Below are 12,149 nucleotides of genomic sequence, written 5' to 3'. Positions count from 1 at the left end.
ACAGGGTTTAGTACAATATTTCTCTAAGATCAATTTTAATATTATATTTTAATCTACGCTTAAGTATTCCACGTTATTTCATCCTTTCGGGATTTACGACCGAAATGATGTATGCTTTTCTAATTTTTTTACCTCGTATGCTGTATCTCACGTTTCGTTTGATCAGTCTAATAGTTAAAATATATAATAAAATACAGGTCAATACACAAAACTTTATTAGGATGTTAAGATGATGTATTACATCGAAACATGTTGTGGAAAATGAATGAAAGCGCTCAAATGTAACATCGTTATAGAGATGAATAGCGCAAATTTAAAATTTAAAATTTTAACATTTAAATTTTAAATTTTTAACATCCTAATAAAGTTTTGTGTATTGACCTGTATTTTATTATATATTTTAATCAAAAACACAAACATGACGCATGTAAACCTTGAACAGTCTAATAGTATTGTTAGATTCTGTCGTAGCAAACAAATCTAGAAAAAAAATCACGAAGAACGATTTCCAGTATTGGCCCCATTATCAATATAAAGCCACATGATTTTCATATTTTTATTGTATTTGAGAATATATGTTCTCGTTCTTACTAAGAGTAAAGTAATCATGAACTCTAAATGATAAATAAGATTCAATAAATATTTAACTAAATGTTAAGTATTTGTTGGGTATTTAAGGTTGGAAGGACTGAGAAAAACCATGAGAAGTATCCGGATAACCGGTCTACGGCCCGAGACCTGGGTCCTCATGAATACAAGACAGGAATGTTGAAACTATGACATTCGGTTAAAGTTTTTATTTTTTAACATATCGTAATTTTGCAATCAAATGAAGATTTGCCAAGTCGTGTAATAAAATTTCACAGTTATCCACAGATGTATCATAATATTTATCCAATTGCGTCACTAGAATCTGCTTAGTTTATTCCTAGAAAGATTTTTGGTAACAATTCTCCCTTTTTATACAATCCTTCCAATATACAGCAACGCTGTTATTCTGCAAATGGATAAGACGAATTATAAAAAAAAGACTTTAAAGTTACGAGTGTGAGGTAATCTCGGTTTTATACGACTAAGAGATTTGTAATTATATAATATAATCTTTTAACTTCGCTAATAACAACACTGGTAGTGGCCATAACAATATGATTAAACTATTCTGTAAAAACAGAACATGAAACTTGTTTTCAAAGTGAAATTAAAGAATGTAAATCTGTAAATGTTTTCTTTTACGGAAATATAAATTTTGTAAGATGTCAATGTAATATTGTTACACAATATGATGTATTATCTGATACATAAGAAGTAAATTACCTACTTGAATATCGTAGATATATTCAAAGCGAGAATATATTTGTCTCTATGTAATATTTTTTATATTTCTTCAGTATGTAGTAATTTTTACATGAGTTTGGATAGCCGATACATAGTTCTGCATGTATATAATTATACTTCAGCGTTTAATAAACATATACGTCAATTATTTAGTAAAATTTATTAATCATTTTACTAATAAATGAATAATTTGTTACCAGTAAAATAGCTTTTAGTTTCCTTTATGGAATTGAAAGTTAGATTTATAAATTATTTTTGTATATGTGAATTCATTTTATAATTGTATTTTTATAAATTTTGGTTACGTTTCTATGGCTAGACGAAATTGAAATGAGGAATTTGCCCCACACGTATCTCTTTCAAGCCACCGTAGGTTGGAAGCTGTTGTTACGTGCTTAATAAACATGCAGTCTGAATTAACTTACCTGCCAGACCGTAACTGATCTGACCCATTTCTCATGTTGGCCGGCACTACCTGTCCCTTACCTTCGAACTCAGAAGCACTGGGTCTTTGGAAAGTATATGACGTTTGAAAATATCAGTGAAAGATATTTGTCCCATCACTTAGCAGATTGACTTAATTATTCGTGGCTTTTGAATAATAGAATTGCACGTTCGAATGGATATATCTCAACAAAGAAATATTTGGTTCAATAAAAATTAATATAAAAAAGGAAAAAAAAAAATTAATGACGACTGTATGCTCCAGTGAAATCATGCATGTTTTCACCTATGTGTTTTAAATTTGGTAGTTTACGAGAGTATATTTATAATTTGTATCAGTTATAGAGCGTTAAGTGGGAGGATAATTGGAATTGGCGAGTAACTGAGAAAAATCTAGAAGGAGACCGTCTAATCTATTATTTGTTAATTTAGGTGAAATCAATAGCGAAGCGTGACTCTTTTGCAGCGTAACGCGCTACGTCCAACGCCAGCACGCACCAAGTTCCTAGTGTGTTAACAATCGAGGCATGGCTAACACCTTGTCTCAAAATGTCATGTGTCCGTCTTTCCCTCAAGTGTATACTATATCGTGGTATATCTGATTGCGCATGCGCTGTGAGACGTGAATCGTAAGCCACAAGTAAATAGCGAACGATAGTTTTTATGTGGTCAGTTCTGTTATGTTATAGTGTGTGGAGTATCAGTGAACCGCGAAAGTGAGATTTTTTAATTTTTGTTTTTCAAAATGTTACCCGGGGTGACATGGTTAACATGAAGGTTTGGCCCTTGGGTGTAAAATATTAATTTAAGTTATTAGAACGTCAATACTAAGGTTCGTCGCTGGTATAAATTAAACTAATCCAAAAAAGAATTACGAAATGTACGAAGTCTTAATATATTGATATGATTCTGAGCTAGTTCCATTCACCTCCCATCCTGAAACCCTTTTCAAAACTGTAAGAAAATTATAATAATTATTCTTAAACACAGAAAATTTTGGCCCAAAAATTTTGTTTGTTTGTTTGTTTTGATTTTAGTCCTTGCAAATTTATAAATGTAGGAGTGATTTTATTCAGTCGTTGGTGTAATGGTCTGGGAACAAATATAAATCTGGCTTTTTGTGTTCTTGTATAAATTGTTTCCTATGGGGTTATTTGTAAAATATGAACTTTACAAATGGAAATTCAAAGTTTTAGTGCAATACTTACTGTTCTTATTGGGGGGATCATTTGGAACAGAAAATGTATATGATTTTTCTCTCAGATTCGCCACTGTTTCCGACTGAAGACGTTTTTACGTTATGTCACTTTGTATTGTGATCGTTTGACCGGGACTCCAAAACAGAATTCGTGGAGGTAACAGGCAGTTAAAGCACAGTTATCAGACCCAAACAGTTGCACCCGTAACAAGTCTTACAAGTCCCCATCACACGAACAGAAAAGTAATGAAAAAATTACTCTGAAATCACGACTGAAAATGCTACAAAGGGCAGAATTTGCTGTCTTATTCTTTTCTTTCTGTTACTATAACCAAGGAAATTTTTATTAACGACCTTTGTGACAAAATTAAGTATTCTAAATTTCTCTTATTTGCTGATGACTTGAAACTATATCGCGATATTAAATCTGTGGATGACTGCAAATCTCTTCAGCAGATGTTGATTCCGTACATCAGTGGTGTGATGATAACAATATGGATCTTAACGTAGAGAAAACCAAAATTATTACGTTCACTCGTAAAACCAACAGTATCCATTTTAATTACGTTGTTAGTGACTTTTTAATCTTGCGTACTAATTGTATAAAAGATCTTGGTGTTTTGTTAGACACTAAGCTATATTTTCACTGTCATGCAAATTGTGTTCATTCCCAGGCACTAAGGACCTTAGGGCTTATTCGTTTTATTACTTATAATTTTTCCTCTCTAGACAGCCTTGTTGTTTTATATAATGCTTTAATTGGGTCAAAGCTTGAGTATGCCTCGGTCGTTTGGAATAATCTTACACAGACAGATTCTAATAAATTGGAAAATATTCAAAGAAAATTTGCCAGTTTGTGCAATAACCGATTTTTTTCAGTTTAATATCCCACGCAAATATGAATTGATTTTATCTACTTTAAATCTGAGAACACTCTATTCCAGACGACGACATCTTGATGCGTTATTTCTTGTTAATGTCTTTAAGGGCAAAATAAATTGTCATTCCATTAAGGACGCTGTTGGTTTGCGTGTGCCGTCAAGGCAAATAAGAGAATTTTCTACTTTTAGTGCGAGCAGTGCGCTAAGACATAGTCCTTCAGCCAGGTGCGTCATCGCTGCAAATGACGTATGTAAATTTTTGGACGTATTTCGCATAAACATTGTCTCCCTTGAGGGCACGTTCTCAATAAGGGAAAAGATCTAGATAGGTGTCTTGATAGATGATCTAGCTTCGTTATCTGTTTTTTATATTTCTTTAACGTTTTACATTTATATTATTGTTCCCTAGGTGGATTATTTGTTTTCATTTATATTTGTTCATTTATTTTTATTTTATAATATTGTTTCTATTTTGGGTTTCCCTGTATTTAGCTATCATATTTAATACTGTACATGTATAAGTTTAGTTAATCTGTTTGTGTAATATTTTTCATTATTATTTAATTATTATTTTATGTATTATCAGTGTTTGCCTGTTATTGGCTTCTTGCTGTTGGCAAACACGTGAATAAATGAATTGAATTGAAATCAATCGACACGTTATGTTAAAACGAACTGTTTATATTTTGTAAAAAATCGACATTTACAATTACAAAAGTAAAAATATAAGTTTCAAACGGTGGCGAATGTGAAAATACTTTACTTACATTTTCTGCTCTGATTGGTTTCTTCTACTAGATTTTTGAATCACTCTTGTGTATTTTATTGTCACAGTGAAATATAATCATTCTTCATAGAATGACCAATTGAAATCTTCGTTCCGAAAACAGTTTATCCCGACTAATTTATACGACTCAATGTTTTAATATATAATTTCCCGTTTTCTTGAATTTTAGTAATGAATCCCTTTCAGCGAAATAAAGCTATAATACCGTTCCTCTCTGCCAAATATCTCGACCAGAATTTATTATAATTTATATAATGGATAATAATTATCGTAATGGTATATCTATTACAGTAATTTCTTAAAACTACCCAACGACTCATTCCACTGGTTACACAGCGTGGACTAGTAAGATGATTATGAATGATAAATTGAAATGATGTGTAATAAATCGGTTGTGGTCTGTTACAAAGCATTGTCCCAGCAGTTTTCTGTAAGGACATAACAAAAACCACGAGGTCCTCCTCAGTATAGCCTGCCTACAAGCCAAGAACGGAACCCGGGACCTCAAGAATACGAGACAGAACGGAAGTCGTTCAACCGTGACATTTTGATGTAATGGAAATTTCGCTGCTGTTTGCCTCTGTAACTTAAATTAAACTGTGCGCTTGGAGCCATAAAATTGAGCGTATACAATTTTGTTTTTATGTCAGAGTAATTCTTAAAGTGATTTATAAGTTACAGCCTCTGAGAAACTTTCTTCATTTAGAACATCTCGACGTCAGTGTTGAGGTACTGTGTTTGTTGAGGACATGACAGATAATAACAACTATTAGTGTTATATATCATTATGAGAATTCTGTGTAACAGCTTACCGTATTTCGTTAATTAAACTTGTCTCGTTGATGCAAATATTAAGTTGTAAAACAGGATTGGATAAACATTAAAATAAATGAGTAGTAATATATTTTGTGTTCAGACAAAATCATATTATAAATACAGCTAATTATTCAGTTTTGTCCGTATATAAATTTACAATTAAGATAATTAAAATATCATTTTATGTTCCTCATCGAACAATAGATTTACAATTGGAACATCTTTTTACAACATGTTTCGGTTTCTATATAAACCATCTTCAGGTGTAAAAGTTAAAATATAAACTTAAAACTTAATTACAATTTCTGATATGCAACTTTTTGGTGATGTTCACTTCCAGATCCATTTTTGATTTTTAATTTTATGTATAATGTTTCAGCTTTGTATTTTATTAATGGTATATTTGGGTTATTTCCTTGTATTTTAATTTTAGCGTAATTTGGTATTATTTTATTTTTTAAAAAGATGTTCCAATTGTAAATCGATTGTTCGATGAGGAACATAAAATGATATTTTAATTATCTTAATTGTAAATTTATATATGAATTGTGATTAGACGGACAAAACTGAATAATTAATTAAATTTCACAATATGACGCAACTATATCATCTTATAAATACAGCTAATAAATCTTACAAAAATGTAGTAAATTCGAGGAATGTTTGCTACGACTTCGGTGAGAATCTTCAGTATTTCCATTTGATATCTAGAAATGTAAATATGAAAGTATACAACATTGTAACGGAGCTTTGTCTGTTGTTTTGTACGGGTGCGAAATTTAGTCTCTGGCAGTGAGCGAAGTACATAGATAATGAAAGGGCATTGAGGTGAATATTTGAATTTGTGATTGACAAAGTAAATGTAAGGCGGAGATTATTGAAAATAACATAAAAAAGATAAAAATAACGATGATGGAATATTTAGCACATATTGGGGGAAGTGATAAATGTATACAGAATTTTAATCGAGAAACCTAAGCGAAGAGAGTAATTTAAATGATTGACTAACTAGCTAGCTAACTAATTAACTTACCAACCAACTAACTAAATAAAGTAGAGCCCTTTTTAAGAAGCTAACAGGACGATCAGACACCCAAGAAATTCTCCGTCTTTTATGTAACCCAAAAGCATGTTACGTTGTTCATAAAAGCTATCAGGAGCCAGATGACTAAAATTCAAAACCCCAAACCCCATTTTCCGAAGAAACATTTTAATATTATCCTCCTATCTAGGTCTTCGAGTGATATGTTCTCTTCAGGCTTTTCAATTTGAATTTCGTACGTAGTTATTTCCCCCATTAGCCTTACATGCCTCGCCCATCACATCTCGTTCATTTGATCATTATGACGAAATTTTATGAAGAGTATCGTTTGTAAAGCTCCTAACGACGCACTTTTCTCCAGCGTCCTGTCAATTTATCACTTACCTCAGCGGTAATGAATCTTGTGTCGGCCATCTGAGCGACTGTTAGGATATGAAGAAATAATTTACTCCATGGAGTTTTTTTTTGCAATTTTTTCTGTACGCGTCTTATAACTTAAAAATATTAAGACGTGGCTTTTTGTGGGTTTTGCTATGAAGAACATTTTCCGTCATACAATACAGAGATCCTTTTTACTTTGGGTGATCTTGTCTTTTATAAACCAAAGAAATGCAGTGTTTAGATATTTCTCTTTAAAAAACAACATTAAAATCTTCACACACTCACGGAGTTCATAAGAACCTTGTAAAATCCCGTCTTGAAGTATCAGTTATGTCACTATATTCAGTATATCGTAGTTGTCAATTATAATTCTTAATTTATCATTGGCCATGGTGATGTATTATGAAGGCTACATATTACACCATTTCCTTTAAAAAATCAGTAATTACTGAGATACTTGACACTACTTAAGGTTGAGAAATCTTTCAGTATCAGGTTGAATTTTCGTTTTTGAAATGCTTATAACTCAGAATGTTAATCAGTAATTATTGTTTAATGTTCTTCACGATAAAAAAATTCTCGCAGAGGTACTGTTAGACATTGGTATCAACAATCCTGTTTTTTGATATAAGTTAAATATTTATTATCATATAGATTGTCACAATGTTAAAATATACGCACCGCAGACAGCATGAAATTATTGAGAATTTAAATAGTATCTTGCAATTTCGTTGTACAGTGGAACAATAATTTAAGATCAATCATTGTCAGTGGCTTATTTGCGCGTTTAATTGGAAAATCGTGAACAAAGTTTGGTCTTTATTCCTTGATCTGTTTGTGTCTTGACGTAACAAAAAATTAAACAAGGATAAGAGAAAATTTATTCTAAGGACAAAGTTTACTACAAAAGACATATGCTTCAAATTTTATGTTCAGCCGTTTTTAACCTAGAATACTGAACATAAGTATAGTTTTGATTAATTTATTTCTGAAAAAATTGATGTCTCCTTTTATAGATATTTGCTCTTGATACTGATATAAATTCGTATATTTTAATTGGCACTAAGAGGATGTCTGGCACACTTATTTGAAATTGTAGCCTAAAGTATTCATGCTTGGACGTAAAACAAATTTCGCGGACAAACTTCTGCCAAATGTACTACAAACAGCATAATACATAACAAAGCAAAAAATGCAGCAAATAACTTTTGTTTGTTTGTTTGTTTGCTCGTTTAAATAAACTTTCGCTCTTTGAACTGTGTTGAATTTTGATTATCTTTATATATGTCTGCTAATGTCGTCTGCAGGGACTTGGACATATTCGAGATGAAAATTGTCACACTTCTTCACATTCTATAATAGTATAATTTACTTAATTTATTTAAATTATTATTACAAATATGCTAATATATTTAGTTGCAATTTTCTTGTGTATTAACGTCCTCCGTACTAATGCATTTTATATTCTGCTTGTTTTATCTTTTATGTTTTAAATGTGTTCGTGAGCTCATCTCTGTGCTGTATCTGTAAATGGTCATCTGGCTGTTGATACAGCACACAAATAATAAATAATTGAATTGAATTTAATCTATTTACTATATTATGTGACTTCTCTGTGTTATCTGATTCTTGGCATCTCAACAAAACGAAAATGACATATTTTTTGCAATGGATAGCTTAAACATATGACACGTGATGTCTACTAAAGCTTGAGAATTAATTAAATTATTCTCATTAAGTCATTATTACTAAGCCAGGTTTTTCCAGAGCTTGGGTCACATTCTTGTTTAACGCCTTTCGTGCTACAATTTGCTGAAACTTCATATCATAAATGCTACTGAATTGATAGAGTGAAGTTTGAAGGGGGTGGGAAAACTTCGTGAAGTTTGAAGGGGTGGGGAAACTTCATGAAGTTTGAAGGGGATGGGAAAACTTCGTGAAATTTGAAGAGGTGGGAAAACTTCGTGAAGTTTGAAGGGGTGGGGAAACTTCGTGGAGTTTGAAGGGGTGGGAAAACTTCGTGAAGTTTGAAGGGGTGGGAAAACTTCGTGGAGTTTGAAGGGGGCGGGAAAACTTCGTGAAGTTTGAAGGGGGTGGGAAAACTTCGTGAAGTTTGAAGGGGGTGGGAAAACTTCGTGAAGTTTGAAGGGATGGGAAAACTTCGTGAAAAGTGGTTATTTGGAAGAAACAGAAATAGATGGTCAGAATTTTAAAATATATCTTAGGGTAATATCTTAAGAGGATGAAAACATAATTTGCCTTTTCAGGATCATGTCTAATTGCGGATTTTGGCGTTAGTTGTGTTGAAATGTAGGTTTTAAGTTTTGTTTAATATCAGCTTCGTCACTGATGTTTTGACGTCTTGCTTACAGATGCAAGAAGTTGTCTGACGTGCGACAAGGTCCTTGCTGAGCTCGAGAAAATTGATGACGACACAGACACTTTTGGGGTGGATTTCGTCAAAATCAACGACAAGCGACTTGCCAAGCAATATGGCATCAAGAACTTCCCTGCCCTCACGTACTTCCGGGAGAAAGAACCGATTATCTACGAAGGTAAGGGTCCATAATGGTTACAGATGACCTGTAACTATCACTAACATAATTTCAGTAATGATTACTAAGAGATTTAATTTCCTATTTTTTTTACCTGTAGTCATCTTCTGAGTGGGGTTCGTGTAATTCTGCGTATCCTTTTGGATTTATTCTGAATAAAAAATTTTGTGATTCTGGTGTTGTCAGTTCCGTTAAGGTTATTCTTACATTTACGGAGCACATATTTAAGCCTTTACGTATTTTCATCTTTAATATTATTTAATCTAACACATCCTTTGTCAGTTCTTAAAAGTTAATTGAGATACTTGAAATTTATTAACGTTTTGATTTCTTAAAAATGTTTCACTTATGTAAAGTTAAAATTATCATCATTTTTCATCTTTGTCTCTTTCCTTACTTGTCGTTTTAATATTTTGTTTGCCGCCCAACACATTCTTTGATATGGGACGTAAGACAAATTAATTTACATATTAAGATTATTCCTAAATACCAAGCATCGGTATTTTTAAAACACGTTGATTTTCGTAAACACCAAAGAACCTTAGTTGAAATTCAATTCTAAAGGACAATTCTTTTCGACAAACGTAGCAAATAATACGTTTGAAAAAAGTTACATTTATCACCAAGAACGCCCGTTCTTGAAAATGACGATGATGATTTGAATGATCGTGGAGCCATAATATATGTTACAATTACCAAGCACAAATTACCAATGAGTTCTGTATTTATGTAGTTCATAAAAATTTAGATTGATATAAAATTAAGGTGGTACGCTGTGCCAGGTTATATAAGGAGGTTTTTTGTGTTCAGATAAAAATTGTTTTAAAGCTACTTTATGTAGGATATTTGTAAATATGCATGTGTGTGCCGTATAATAAGAAGAAGACTTATTCTTTCGGGTTTTGCGCTGTGTGTTTTCGTAGGTAGAAACCAACATTTAGGAGAAACATATTCTGCCTCCGGCTACAAAACTGGACCCAGAAGAGAAATCTCCTTACCAAATTTTAAGTGTTGCCTACCTACGTTGTTTCGTTAGTCGTACTTATCAAATGATGAGCTAGGGACATATTTATATTTAAAAACTCGACAAAAATTTGATATATTGCTTTTCATATTTATTGCCACGTATGATTTCAGATCCTGTATTAAGTGGTGATAGTGTTATTTTAATTCTTCTGCAATGTTGTTATTAACGATTTAAAAAAAAAATAAAAATCTTGAAGTTGAGGCGTCTTCCAGTGACATGTTCTTAAAAGGACTCGTAAAAGTCGGTCAGCTATTTTTAAAATTAAAAAGGGGCACACAGACATCAAAGAGTAAGACATAAACCTACTTTTTTTAAATTAAAGTAGCCTAAAATTAAATGACAACGTAACTAGTTCTAATTATCGATATTTTCGAAATCGAGAAATAATTGAGTGTTTTGGCTCTCGTGATGAGCAACTTCCCTGTCAAGGAGCCTCTACCAGATGCCAAAGGTTTTATGGTTTTATAATTAATACTAAATTGGACCATGCCAGAAAATGTGATCCGTGAAATTTGAAGTAATAAAAGAGAAAAATACGACATCGGAGTACTTAATGGGATGTAACGGCGACTGTCCTAGACGGAGTGTTCTATTAATTGAACATTAATGACATTTAATAATAAATTAAGTACATGTAAGCTTTTAGCATGACCTTGCGAAAATTAAACAAAATGAATCCCACTATTTTATAACTCGTAACGTAGACTCAGCATAGGATGATTTCTTGTAACTTTTACTCGGGCAAGAAGTACACACGCCACGGTGGTCTAGCGGTTAGAACGCTGGCCTTGTAATCCTGGGGTCTCGGGTTCGATTCCCGGCGGTGCCCGAATTTATAACTTGTGTTGGGCAAGGCCGTGGTCTAGGCAACACGGAGTTTTCCTCCGTGGCATCCCAACAATTACTCCATTCACACACAGAAGAAGGCAATGGCAAACCACTTCTGGATCATCTGCCAAGAACGTATATGAACAGGTCCCAGTCCGAGAAAAGGATGGAAGGATCCTGTTCATATGGACCTGTCGTCAGACAGAACACTAAATAAATAAATGATGGCCACGGTGGTCTAGCGGTTAGAACGCTGGCCTTGTAATCCTGGGGTCTCGGGTTCGATTCCCGGCGGTGCCCGAATTTATAACTTGTGTTGGGCAAGGCCGTGGTCTAGGCAACACGGAGTTTTCCTCCGGGGCATCCCAACAATTACTCCATTCACACACAGAAGAAGGCAATGGCAAACCACTTCTGGATCATCTGCCAAGAACGTATATGAACAGGTCCCAGTCCAAGAAAAGGATGGAAGGATCCTGTTCATATGGACCTGTCCTCAGACAGAACACTACAAATAAAAAAAAATAAAGAGGTACACATTTTTGATTCAGATGGATGCCAGGTGTTGTTAATATCTGCGTTTTATCGAAGTTTTTATGTGTAGAGAGCAAACATTGTCATATAGTTGACAAATATAATAAAACATTATGAAAATATACAAAAACATGCTATTATGACTCTAAATTTATTACACAGAGGATAATTTTTTTCTGACGAAAATATTATCTTACATTTTACTATTTTCGTTTCTAAACTGTGACGTGATGCAAAATTTTTAAGTCTAGATCTGCAATGATATTACCAGAATTAATGTAAAGGAGTTAGTTTTTAATCATGTTCACAAAAAATCTTGTC

General features: G+C 32.9%; 1 protein-coding gene across 11 annotated transcripts in view; it reads left to right on the top strand.

Annotated features, from left to right (window-relative positions):
• hlk (hulk) overlaps nt 1–12,149 on the top strand; it is a 119,714-nt gene that overhangs the window by 45,266 nt on the left and 62,299 nt on the right. For all 11 annotated transcript variants that reach the window (XM_022071922.2, XM_022071923.2, XM_022071919.2 and 8 more), the window contains exon 2: nt 9,257–9,439. Coding sequence is in view for 9 of the 11 variants with exons in the window: in XM_022071919.2 (XP_021927611.1) it covers nt 9,257–9,439 (183 nt within the window). In the remaining 2 variants the exon portion in view is untranslated. The remainder of the gene's footprint in view (nt 1–9,256; nt 9,440–12,149) is intronic.

This window comes from Zootermopsis nevadensis, unplaced genomic scaffold (genome assembly GCF_977971745.1).
Source record: "Zootermopsis nevadensis isolate Lab colony 2312 unplaced genomic scaffold, Znev_1.0 Znev_ptg000024l, whole genome shotgun sequence".
Lineage (NCBI taxonomy): Eukaryota > Metazoa > Arthropoda > Insecta > Blattodea > Termopsidae > Zootermopsis > Zootermopsis nevadensis.
This window is presented reverse-complemented; position numbering and strand designations above follow the sequence as displayed.